Source organism: Kryptolebias marmoratus, linkage group LG2, assembly GCF_001649575.2.
Source record: "Kryptolebias marmoratus isolate JLee-2015 linkage group LG2, ASM164957v2, whole genome shotgun sequence".
In the NCBI taxonomy this organism is placed as follows: domain Eukaryota; kingdom Metazoa; phylum Chordata; class Actinopteri; order Cyprinodontiformes; family Rivulidae; genus Kryptolebias; species Kryptolebias marmoratus.
The window spans coordinates 24303268-24316175 of NC_051431.1; the positions used below are offsets into that span (position 1 = coordinate 24303268).

General features: G+C 42.6%; 1 protein-coding gene across 2 annotated transcripts in view; it reads right to left on the reverse strand.

The window, feature by feature from the left end:
• Positions 1–10747, reverse strand: part of coq8b (coenzyme Q8B) — a 15000-nt gene extending 4253 nt beyond the window's left edge. For both annotated transcript variants that reach the window (XR_001809077.3, XM_017435375.3), the window contains exons 1-12: positions 10626–10747; positions 10048–10232; positions 9818–9971; positions 7920–8128; positions 6208–6274; positions 5740–5814; positions 5424–5543; positions 5251–5336; positions 5000–5140; positions 4820–4901; positions 1753–1846; positions 1387–1528 (exon numbers count right to left, since the gene is read on the reverse strand). Coding sequence is in view for 1 of the 2 variants with exons in the window: in XM_017435375.3 (XP_017290864.1) it covers positions 1387–1528; positions 1753–1846; positions 4820–4901; positions 5000–5140; positions 5251–5336; positions 5424–5543; positions 5740–5814; positions 6208–6274; positions 7920–8128; positions 9818–9971; positions 10048–10232; position 10626 (1356 nt within the window). In the remaining variant the exon portion in view is untranslated. The remainder of the gene's footprint in view (positions 1–1386; positions 1529–1752; positions 1847–4819; positions 4902–4999; positions 5141–5250; positions 5337–5423; positions 5544–5739; positions 5815–6207; positions 6275–7919; positions 8129–9817; positions 9972–10047; positions 10233–10625) is intronic.
• Positions 10748–12908: the final 2161 nt, after the last annotated feature.

A 12908-nucleotide genomic window follows, 5' to 3' on the forward strand; every position in this document is an offset into this window, starting at 1 on the left:
CCCCCCCCCCCCCGTTTGAAAGAGGACTCGGTCAGATCTGTGGCTGGGACTCGAACGTCGACTGAACAAAGGTTACAGACTGAACAACTAAAAAACTCCTTTAATACTGGCTGAAGGTAACGTGGAAAAGCACAAAAAAAATAGACAAAATGTAGGATGGACCAACAGTTACCTGAGATATTTATTCACTTTTTAATCGTATTCATATACTTCTGCTAATCACATTGTTTGTGTTTAATTAAAGTTCTTATCTCCGTTTCAAACTCATTCCGTCTTTGTAGAAATATAGAAAATACTAAAGAGTTTTCAAACCCAACAGTACGCCGCAGGTTACAATGACTTCAATTATACTGAAATCTATACACATATTTGTTTTCTATATTTGATAATATCTTCTATTAGGAGAGGATAAATAAATACAAAAGGATAAGCTTTCTGATCTGATGATAAAAGTTTGAATTCCAGGCACTAGAAATAGTAAATGGTCCCCACTTTTTAACCTCTCCAGGTTCTGCACAGTGTTTTAAAACGCTTCTCTCACTCCCCCATTCACTCCCATTCAGTGCTCTCCGTTCTACATTTCACACACTATAGAGAACAGGTTCGTATTCTCACTCATACATTAACGAGCACGTCGGGGCCTCGTCTCTCAGCTGGTCCAGGATGTGGGAATTCGTCTCTCCTGTACTTGCATCCCGTCCCTGACTCCCCGTTTGTTTTAGGATTGATTTCACAGTTTTGTTGTGGACTTATAAAGCTCTTAGTGGCCCAGCTCCTGTGTATTTGTCTGATCCTCTCCATGCCCTCCATCGATCGTCCCGAGGTCCACAGCTGTCCCTACATGTCAGACAGGCTTAAGCCTCATCCCAAAACCTGTTTATAGTCATTAGCTATGAGAGTTCATTTCTTTTTGGTTTGTTTTTCCTTGTTTTTGTTCATTTAGTGTTTCTAGATTCTTTGTTTTTCCTTTTTTTTTTTTTTTTTACTAATTCTTGTGTTTTTTGGTTTGTTGTTTCTATTATTATTTTTTGTACCGCATGTTAGTCAGTGACAGCTGTTTTAAATGTGATTGTTAAATAAATAACCTTCATTAATCTGACCCTCTGCAGGGGCAGGAACGAACCTGTGAACATCCTACAGAAGATGACCTCCCAGTGGGCCTTTCTTTGCCGTTTTGAACCATAGAAGATGCATTTCTGTTACTTCAAAGTCGGTTCACTTTCAGGACTTTTCTGACGTGAAATGCCCTTTAATGACCCCTCGCCAATACCGCTTTTTAAAAAAAATGCTCAGCTCTTTCAGTTCAGTCTAAAGAGCACGGCTAGCGTTTGAGTAAAACCGGTAAAACGAATCGGATCCCCCGAGCCTCGCCGAGTCGAACCGCACCTGGTTTCTGGTCTCCTGGTCCAGGTCCTCGCAGCGGTCCAGGGGAACTCCTTGCACCAGTTCCATGGCCAGCACCCTGTGGGCCGACAGCTCGTCGATCACCTCTGGGACTCTGAAAAACTCATCTCCCTCCAGCAGCGATCTGGAGATCAGACGCAGGAGGACAGGGAATCAGATGAGAGCAGAAACCCCCCCCTTTCACGTTTATTGATTTGCTAAACAGGAAACATGTCAGATCGGCAGATCAGCTGCAGCAGAAAGTGGTCTTCCTGTTCCCCTTAATACTTCTGCGCCGTTTATTTTCTGTGCCGTTAAATGCTGACCCTGACGGACCTCCGGGCGGCTGAACGAGTCAAATAAAGTTACCTGAACTTCTTGGCACACTCTGCTTCCCTCTTGTAGTCGCACTCCCACGATAGCTCTCTCTGCAGAACCTCCAAACTGCTGTCTGGAAACAGACCTGTGGAGAGAAAAACGGAGCGAAGCTCAGCGGGAAATAAACATTTAAAAAGCAACTAAAAACATACAAGTCACACCACCTTTGGACACAACTCTGGAGTTATAAATGGTGCCTGAAGAGCTGAGGGGGAAAAAAACTAAAGAAAACCTTGTGTGACAGAAGTGGTTGTATAGGGTCCTCTTTCAGCTCTATGGTTTTATGCATCAGGATGTTGTAAAAATGATCTGGTTCGTATCAGCTTCTAAAACAATTCAAAGCTAACTTCACGTCTGTGCAATGTGCAAAAAACCCAAAGGCTACTAATTCAGACTACAGGCCTCAAGTTAGCAGGTTAAAGGTTGAAGTTCAGAACAGGACAATAACAGATACAGCTGGTTAGGAAGAGCTGCAGGAGAAAACCACCTCTCTCTGAAAACAACAGGATAAATGAGAAACGGACTGTACTTATATTGTGCCTTTCTACCCAACCAGGCCACTCACAGTGCTTTAACTACACAATCTGTGCCGCGGACCGTTCATTTGGTACCGGGCTGCACAGAAAGAATAATTATCTTACAGTATTTCCGTTTTTTATTTATTTATTTTTCAGAATCTGAAGGACATTTATTTTGAAAACTGACCAGATTTGTTCCACTCCATCCATCTATGACTCCCTCTTGATGCGTGTCAGAACGCTTATCTTGATCACGTGATGCGTTACCGCTAAAAACAAGCCCATAAGCAGCAAAATGAGTAGAAAACAAACGTCTCTGGAAGCCTTGGATGGGGCTGTCTGGTTACTGAGAAACAGACACAGGGCTCCCACTGATTCAGCGTTATGGTGAGTTGTATTCTTTGTGCACTTTATATTTGTGGTGTCTCTTATTTTAAAGGACATGTTTAAACACAGAGAACATCAGGAGGAGAGGCTGTTATTCATGTTGATAACACAATACCAGGACGCAGCTAACAAAGCTGCGAGGACACGTTGGATTTACGTTTATTATGTTTTAAAAAATACCCCCATTTTCATCCCGGTCGTATCGTTTTATTTTGTTGTATTTATCTGCGACACCTTTAAGGGCCGGTCCATGAAAATACGGTCTGATAATGAACCGGTCCGTGGAGCTAAAAAGGTTGGGGACCGCTGGTATAGATCACATTCATACATCAATGGGGCACATCAGAGGTAATGAGGGGTTCAGTGTCCTGCCCAGGGAAACTTCGACATGTGACTTCTGCCAGGAATCGAACCTCCAACTCTCTTATTGGAGGACGACTGCTGTAACCGCTGAGCCACAGCCACAAGATGGCCGCCCGGCTTCGGTTTGTAAAGCTTCATCTGAATCAACCACAAGATTTCTGGAACAGATGAGACCAAAGTAGAGAAGTTTACCCAGAATGCACAGCAGCATGTTTGGAGAAAACCCAAACAGCATGTCAGCAGAAACGCCTCATAGCAACTGTCAGCACGGTGGTGGAGGGCTGATGGTTTGAGTCCACCATGAACTCCTCTGTAGAAAGGCCGTCTGTCTGACAGCTGAAGGTTGGACCAAACTGGGTCACGATTGAAACACTGCAGCAAAGAAGAGCGGGCCAAAATTCCTCCACAACCATGTGAACCATGACAAAGTCAGACAGAAAACCACTACAGGGAGTTATCACTGCTCATCCATTGTGGTTTCATTGAACACATAATGACACAGTGGAACCTGCTGATTGTGTTTTGATTTTTTTTGAAAATCACGTCCTAATGTGTAAAACCATAGAACTGACAGCACATAGACTTTCCTTCTCCCATGACTGTACATGGAAATGACCCATTATAATTTGGCACAGCGTTAGTGTGTCCAGTCTTGAGCACATGGTTGTAATTTTCCACCTTTCTCCGCCGAGCAGCTCTGACAGTCAGATATCACCGAGGGGCCTTCTAACGTTCACAGATACGGACTGGAGTTTAGGATTTTTTTAGATTAAAAAGGAAAAGAAGCGACACTTCTGTTTCTGAATGGATACTTTCATCACGCCTCAGTGGAGGAGACAGCCATGTTTCATCTGCAGCGACAGCGCCACCCGATGGTCCACACTGGAACGGTTGCTTTTCACATTTAAAGACTCGAAAGCGAAATCCGTTCCCACTTACAAAATTCTTAGTTCCAACACCTGACGTGTTTTTATTTTTATTTTTTAGGGCTATTTCAAGTTTAACACAAGGAGAAAATGTTTTGCAAACCACAGCGTTAGATGACATGTGTCAAACTCCAGGCCCGCGGGCCAGATCCGGCTCACAGTAACATTTTATCTGGTCCCCAAGATAACATTTATATTTTATCAGTCCGTGACAGATCTAGTCTCTGTCGCTTCTCATTTTGCTTAAAAACCCCAAGTCTGTTTAGTGAAGTCGTCTCATGACACTTACTTTGAACCCAGAAAAAATGAAGTTTGAATTTCTTAAGAATCTTCGATTTTGACGTGGAACGCATCAAACAGGACTGATCAAACTCTTGGTGATAAACTTGCAGATATTGGATGTCTGACTTTTTTGAGTTAATGTGCATCAGAGTTACAGCGAGGCTCCTTTAATGTTTATTTTATGCGCTTGTATCTTCGTCTTGTTTCAAAGTTCATGTTTGTAGCTGTGTGATCAGAGTTTTGTTGAGGGATTTTAAGCTGTTAGAATGGAAAAATTTTAAGTTTGATCTATTTTTTCTTCTTTTCATTAAAGTATGTTTGCTCTAAACTCCTTATAAAGCCGTTTGAGATTTCTACATGAATGATTTGACATATTACATCTAAAACTAAGGTTAGTTTATGTATTTTTTCAATGAAAAATTGATCAAGATTGGCCTTTGGCTAGGAGCAAGTTTTTTAATTTAGGCCCTCCTGTGTTACTGAGTTTGACACCCCTGCGCTGTTTTTTTTTTTTTTTTTTTTTTTTTTTTAGGTGTTTGGGGATCCTTCCTGCATGAAAACTGGAGCACATGTTTAATTTACCTTCTGGCAGGACCACACTCATCTTCAGCACGGACATCAGGTTGTTTATGTCACTCTGGATGCTCTCTGCCACCCCGGGGTACTAGTGTGAACGTGGGAATGACAACACAAAGCGTGACACGGAGGTGGTGCTGCACAAACAAATTGTGTGTGTGTGTGTGTGTGTGAATCCTCTCCAACCTGGATCTTCATGGCGATCTCTCTCCCGTCTTTCAACACCCCATGATGCACCTGGCCGATGGACGCCGCAGCAAACGGTTTGTCCTCAAAGGACGACAGCTTCTCCCTCCAGTCTGGACCGAGGTCCTCCTGGAGCACTTTCTGTTTTCATCAAAAAAAAAAAAAAACAAAAAGGCTCATTTCTGCACATTTTCCCCCCCGAGGCGTTCGCCGTCATTTACGGCGCCGTCTGAGTGAGCGGTTATACTTACAACCATCTGCCACGTGGGCATGAAGTCTGCGCTCTGACGCACCCTCTCAAAGATCCTCTGCAGCTGGGGGTTGATGAAGGCGTTATCTGAAAAAGGGGAAACGTGGGAAGCTGTGAGACGGCTGTCAGGAACACGTGAGAACCGTTTCTCGGCGAAGGAGTCGCGGCACGGACCTTGGATGCTGAGCATCTGTCCGATCTTCAGAGCCGCCCCACGAACCTTACACAGAGTGCTGACGATTCTCTCAGCGTTGGCCTCCGACAGGAAGGGGGAGTCCAGTAGGGCAGTCGTGTCTGCAGACCACACACACAGGTTTAAAGGACAGCAGATAATAATCTGCGCATCTTTAAAACTGTGGCAAAGATGTGTTATTTTAATACAAAACGGCCTCATTTTTTAGTCCTTTTAAGTTCATTTAATCCAGATCAACCAGCTGTTCTGACTCTGTCGATCGTCTTAGACCAAACCGAGCAGCGAACTGATCTTCACCTCCTTTCTGTTTGCCTCCTAGTGACTGTTTGGCCACTTCTGCGATGGCGCCGATCCCCAGCCCTACAGCCAGTCCTGCAGCAGAGACACTTCAACATTAGGGACATTTAAAAGATGCATGAGGACAGCACTTTGTCACAGAGGACATTACTGTTTGAAAATGGTCTTTTAAGTGGGTTTTAGGCTCGGGCTCTTGCAGAGTTTAAAAAAAAAAACAAAGCTTGTTTGGAGAATTTAATAGCATTTTTCTTTCTGTTGCACACAATCATCGCCTCTTGTAATGGTAACATGCTCTGCCTTTATTTCCCATCTAATAAACCAAATCATGAAGAGTACCAGACAGACGAATTTATTCCATTTTTATTTACATTCTGCACATCTTAAAATAGGTCCAACGCCTCCATGTTTTATGTCTTTCTGAGGATGTGGGCTAAATGAAACCAGAACGGACGAACACGTTGTTCTCACCTCCAAAGTTGACGAGGCGGCTGATTCTTGTGGCGGGAACCTTCCTCTCTTTGGCGCGGTCGCTCAGCTGCAGAAGGCGAAGGAGACAGTTTGTCATCGCTTGTTTCGGTTCTGAAGGAGACTTGACCCTCTGGCCCTGACAGAACCATTGCTAGAAATCTGATCATGTGAGTCAAAGAGGCAGAAATAAATCATCAGAATCTCCTGAAAGGTTGTTAAAACAAACACTGGACGTTTGTAGATTCAGGTTTGCTTCTTTGGGCTTCTCCCCTTAGTGGTCGCCACAGCAGCCCATCAGCGTATCCCAGCATCCTCCCCTGTCACGCCGCCCCTTCTGCAGATCCATGAACCTCCTCTGTGGTCGTCCTCCGTTCCTCCTCCCTGGAAGCTCCGTATTCAACATCCTTTGTCCAACAGATCCTCTCTCTCACTTCTCTGCCTTGTTTCTCTAACTGTGTTCCTGAAACGCTCAACCTGAGCTGTCAGGAGTGAAACCTGGTGGGGTCTTTCTGCTGCTGTGGCCCATCTGCTTCAAGGTCAGACGTGATGTGCGGTCAGAGATGGTATTCTGCAGACCCTGGTTGGAACAAGTGGTTGTTTGAGCTCAGTCCCTTCTGACATCCACCTTTTGTTCACACAACTGCTCCTGGATATTTGATCTCGTTAAACTCAAGAGATGGTTGTGCATGAAGACCCCCAGCAGATCAGCCAGTTTCTGAAATACTCAAACCAACAGCCACGCCACATTCAAAGTCAGCTAAACCCCCTTTTCTTCCCCGTTCTGATGCTCAGTTTCACCTTCACCACGTCTAGATGCCCAAATGTACTGAGCTGCTGTCAGCTGACTGGGTGATAAGCTGTTTGTGATAACAAGTGGTGCAGTGGTTGGAGCTGTTGCCTCCCAGGAAGAAGGTTGCAGGATCGCTTCCTGACCTGGGGCCTTTCTGGGTGGAGTTTACTTGTTTCTCCTGGGTTCTCCGGTTTCCTCCCACAGATTAAAAACATTCAAATTAGGTTCATTAGTAACTCTTATACTGTCCACAGGTGTGAATGAGAGCGTGAATGGCTGTTTTTCTCGTTTGTCTCTGTGCGTCCCTGTGATGGACTTGCGACCTGTCCAGGGTGTCCCCCGCCTCTCGAACAGTGACTGCTGGAGATAGACACCAGCTCCCCACGACCCAGAAAGGAGAAGCAGGTAAAGAAAATGGATGGATGGATAACAAGCAATTAAACGGGTGTACCTAAACAAAGGTGGCTGCTGAGTGTACAGTAGAACGGCCCACCTCATCGGCCACTCTGTCCAGCACCACCACCAACAGGATGAAACTCACTGAAGTCGGATCATACGTGCTCACGTTCAATTTTTCAACAGCTAAACGAACCACAAACGGAGAAATACACCGGTTATTTAATATTTGTTTTCCAGGTGTCACTGGTTTGATCATTTGTTGACGGTCCCTAAGCGAGCCACAGTGTTTACACCCCACTGTCAACACCCCTGAATATCCAACATGGATGCCCCCTGGTGGTCTGGTGCACTTCTGTTTTGTGGATTCAGTTTGCAGCTCGTCTTTCTTGCTGGTGTTTTTGATATTTGCAGCACTTTTTCCTTTTTTTTTTAATTTTATTTTTGCCCTGATTGAAATAATCACACCTAAAACGATCTCATCTATAACTGATTTTTACTACAGGTGGGAACGGACTGGACCCACCTTCTGTCGGACTGGTTTAACCTGGGCCTGCTTAGCCTCCCTGGCCTTCTTGATGTCCTCTGCTGTGAGTTTGGACCCCACAGTGTTGTGAACAGACCTGGTCTGGCAGTAGTAGTACCGCCGACAAGCGGGCACGGCGTGCAGGAAGCGAGCGCTCTGTCCCGGCCAGCCCGCCGCCCCCGCGGCCGTCCCTGGATCGGGACGCGACCCTAGCAGAGGAGAGATAGTCATGTTTCAGTGAAACGACACGTAAAGGGTGAGGGAAAAAAAGCAATGATTCTTTTAATGTCACAGCTGGTTTATATTCCGTTTGAGCTACAGAGACTGACGAAGGGATTAAGTTGTCAAATGGAGAACATAGAAACACATTAAACTCTGATGTTTGTTATTCAGCAACACAAACCTCACATTTACAAGTTAGCAGAGGCAGCAACAGCGACATGGCTGCACACACACAGAGGAAAACTGTTGGTTGTGTGTTTGATAAAGTTTAATACCTGAGTGTTCCTGTTATAACAGAACTAAACACTTAAGGCCAATAAGTGGATTTAAAAGTCCTTAAAATGTAAGAAGACAAATCTAATTTGTGTTAAAATTAGAATAAGGAGGTGTATATATTAAACTGTATAAACTGTAAAAAGGTAAAACGTTAGTGAGGATTATGAAAATTATATTAAAAAAATAATGAAAATAAGATTTTTCTTTTGATATTTTTTGAAGTGTGCGCTAATTTCGATTCCCAGTGCTGAGGTTTGGAGCATGAAACACCAAGCCGACGTCCTCAGATGATCCACAAAAAGGTTGTTAAATGATATTTTCCACCATAATGTTACAAAGAACAGACAGTCGCCGTACATGAAGAAAACAGCGTCCCTGTGAGAGCTGTCAGTGTTGGCATTAAGAGGATCACTAGCTGTCTGTAAACGGTCATTTTTAAAGTCACTGATATTTTTAGAGTTGGAAGCCGAAATGTTTGGAAACCACACGAACAAAAAAGAAACACCCGTCCCAAATCTTTGAGATGTGCTGCTATAAAATTAATTTTTCCTAAAAATGGTACAATGTCTTAGCTTCAACATTTAATATGTTTACTACAAATCCACTGTGAATAAAATATGAGTTTGTGAGATTTGCAAATCATTGCGTTCTGGTTTAATCGTTGCCGGACCAGTAAAATGACTGGAAGTGAGCCAGACAATAATATATATATAATTAGTTTTAGTTTTTAGTTTTAGTTTTTTAGTTTTTAGAGCTCATGGACGCTGCGTCCTGCGGGACAGGAACGTGTCCATCAGGGTCTGTGTTCTCCCTCTAAAAAGGGGCCATCTTGCTTGTTTTTTTTTTTTAAAAAAGCCGACTTCAGTGAGAATGTGAAGATGCAGCGGAGCAACCAGAGGAACTATGAGCTCGATGCAGCTCAGTTAATGGAGGACAACACTTACAGGTTTTGAAGCTACACATAACACTGTTAGATTACAACTTCTTCAGGAGAAGACTTGAAAATATTTACTATGTACTCCGAAAATATCTGTTAAGAGAAATATGTCAACAGATCTGTCGTCTTGAATGATACCTTTAAGCATCTACATTCTTCCTAAACGTACTACATGGGGAATGTATAATAATCTAATTGCCTGTACCCGCCGACTGTATCCTGTTTAAAACTTTTAAGGAAAACACACACAACAAAAACCAAAATATTTAACTTTCAGACTTCGGCAAATTGTTTTTTTTTCCCCCCATTTCAAAACACATGAAATTTCTGTTAATAGCTGTAAACGACAGAAATGTGTTGCTGGCACTTAAATCAAAGTGAGTTGGTTATTCTTTTAATTTTGTAGATTCAACTCTCTTTGCACATTATCTGTATGAAACAGGGACACCGAAGCTAATATTACCTGCGTGCATCCCCCCTCCAGCTGACCCAGGTCCTGTCTGGTTTGGCTCCACAGCACCAGGAGGGAACTCAGACCCCACAGCCCACTTGGCTGCTTCATCGGGGTCCATGTTCTCCCAGCCCTCTGCGTCGGGAAACACGTCCTCCTTTGACGACTGTAACACACACACTCACACATATAGATACAACTTATTTAGCATACCCTCGCCTGTATTCCACTGTGAAACTCACCGTGCTGCTGCTGCCGCCCACGAAAGTGGCCACCAGTCCTTCCACCACATCCTGAGCAGCTTTCACTCCCGCCCCCAGAGAGGAGTTGCAGGCCATCATCTGGAGCTGCTCTCCCTGGGTGCTGACCAGAGCTGAGCCCACCTTACCAGCCCCGCGGAGCACCTGCAGCACCTCTGACAGCATCACTGTGGGCAGAGACACACAGCAGCAAACACATGACAGAGAGTGTGTGTGTGTGGGGGGGGGGGGGTCTGTGGAGCTACATCAGGATCCACATCTGTCTGGTTGTTTCGGTTCCCTGACACGTGACAGCACCAGGTGTTGTCTAGTAAAGGTGAGTTAAAATACCTAACAATAATCATATTCACAAGAAATGTCCTAGAAATATTTTTTATTATCATTATTTTTGGGTATGGCGATAACTAGCTCATCAGTTAGCTCTTAAATCTCAGCTGAAAATCAATAGTTTTAGCGCTCTCAGCCGCTCAAAGATGAATATGCAGCCTCCACGCTCAAACCCAGGGTTCAAGCATGTAATAAAAGCCCCTGGAGTGGATTAAACTCTGCCACTGACTTACTTATCCAAAGCAGACGCGTTGTGGAGCCACTTATCGGTGCCCTTTCACTACCTCGAGCTGTGTTTTGCAAAGACACGCTACACCCGGAAGTTAAACTCCGACGGACAGCAGTGAATAGGCGGGGTCTAAAGGTCAGGGTTTAGATTTTAACCAATAGTAGTGCAGATTACTGGATAACGGAAAACATTAGGATTTCTTGTCCAATCATAGTGGGGAAAAGGCGGCCCGAGATGTAAGAAATATCCAATCAGTGAAAAGGGGCGTTATTGCTTCCTGCTGCATGAACATGTAACAATGTCCAGTTACTAAACTAGATGTTTTTGTCTTTTGATAATGAAGAACATTCAGCTAAAGAAGGCGGTGGTTTAAATTTATGCTGTTTTAATTATGATGCTGTATCTTTATATTTATGTTTTGACCTCTTTACAGGGAAATAGTGCAAATAAAAGTTGTATTAACAGTTTTTTTTTCAAATATGTACAGTTGTTATAATGTGTATGTGCAATAACAACCTAATAATTTAGTAAACATTGAAAAGAAATAGTGCGCTACAATAAACACATTTTCAAAATAAGCTGTTTGTTTCACGTGTGATGTTGACTGCTTTTCATAGGGAAATGAGCTATCACAGTCATCAAAATGATGCTATTTACTATTACTAAACACTGCAAAGAATTGCAACTTTGATTCATGTGAAATTCTTATATTTTTATTCATTTTACTTTTCAAATTTCCCACAATGCAAGCCAGCACAATGTGAAGAAACGAATGGACAATAAATACTGACAAAAACACATAAGAAAACATTTTGTATAGATGCTAAAATGCATGTGTGAGTGCAGAACTCTTTGTTTGTTACCCAAACCACTAGGCGGAGCAGCTCCCAAGCATAAAGCTGATCAGAACAATGTTAGTGTTGGTAATAGGGAATGAAACAACAAACTTCATGGTTTGTTTTATTGTAAACAACGATGTAGGTTTATTTTGGAAGTTGAGGGTGGCATAGTTTCCCTCGAAGCAAGGGGAGAAATGGATGCAGTAACTCGCAGCATTTTCCTTTCTGACACATCTGCCAGACCACAGGAGAGGAGAGGGTTGGTGTGTGTGTGTGTGTGTGTGTAGGGGGGGGGGGTACCAGACTTGGCTGCTTTTCTTTGAGCTAAAAAGGGAAACAGTTTCCCGATCTTCCGCTCACATGTGGCTCAGAAGCGTCTCCTCCCTAAAAATAACAGATAGATTAAAAAAACAAAAACATTTTTTTAAAATAAAACCAGTTTAACAAACCATTGTAAACACACTGATACTGAATATATCAGCGGTATTGACAAATATAACAAAATTAACATGTTTGCATTAGTAAATAGAAAGATAAAAATAGTATAAACAGTAGAGATGTGAGTGTTTTCAGCTATTAATTTATTTTTAAAGATTACTGTAATGAAAAATAAAACAATTTGATGGTATAGAAATATAATGGTGTAATATATATTTTTTTAAAACAGAAAATACTGTGGTAATTATCACAAGTATTTGTAAAGAAATAGTTGTTAAAAAGAACTAAAAACAGAGTAATGATGTGAACTGGATTTGAGTCATTTGGTGAAACTAATGAGATTCTTATCATTGACCTCCACCAAAGAAGTATATGTTTTCAGTAGCATTTGTTTGTTTGTCTGTCTGTCTGTGCACAAGATTTCTCAAAAAGTAATAAACTGATTTTGATGAAATTTATGGGAAATGTTGAGGTTGTCACAAAAATGAAATGATTCAATTTTAGTGGTGATCAGGATCAAGATCTGGCTCCTATAGCTTTTTATTGACCCTATGGTTGGAGGTTTGAAATCTCAGGATTCCTCAGCATACTGATGACATCAACGGTGACATCACATGATGATAATGTCATCAGTCCCATAATGACAGGACAATAATAATGGGGCTTGAAGGAGGTTTGCGCACTCTGAGTGCTTCTAGTTTTTATTATTATAATAACAGCTTTGTTGTAGCTTTACAGAGTCTTGCTGTGTTGTTGTTGTTTTGTTTTTTAAATTGTGTTTAGAAATATTTGAAGTTTCAGTTACGGTGAAATTATTGGAGTACTGTCAGGATTCGTAAATATTTTAAAATGAGCAGCTCGGCGTCAGACAGACACGGGAGACCAAGATAATAGGAAGTGAGTTTATTTTACAGTGAATCGGGAGCAGGAATAATTACAGGAACCAGGAACCTGGAAGCAGAGGACGTGGTAAGTATTTCCTTGGTGAGGAAGGCAGGTAAGTATTATAT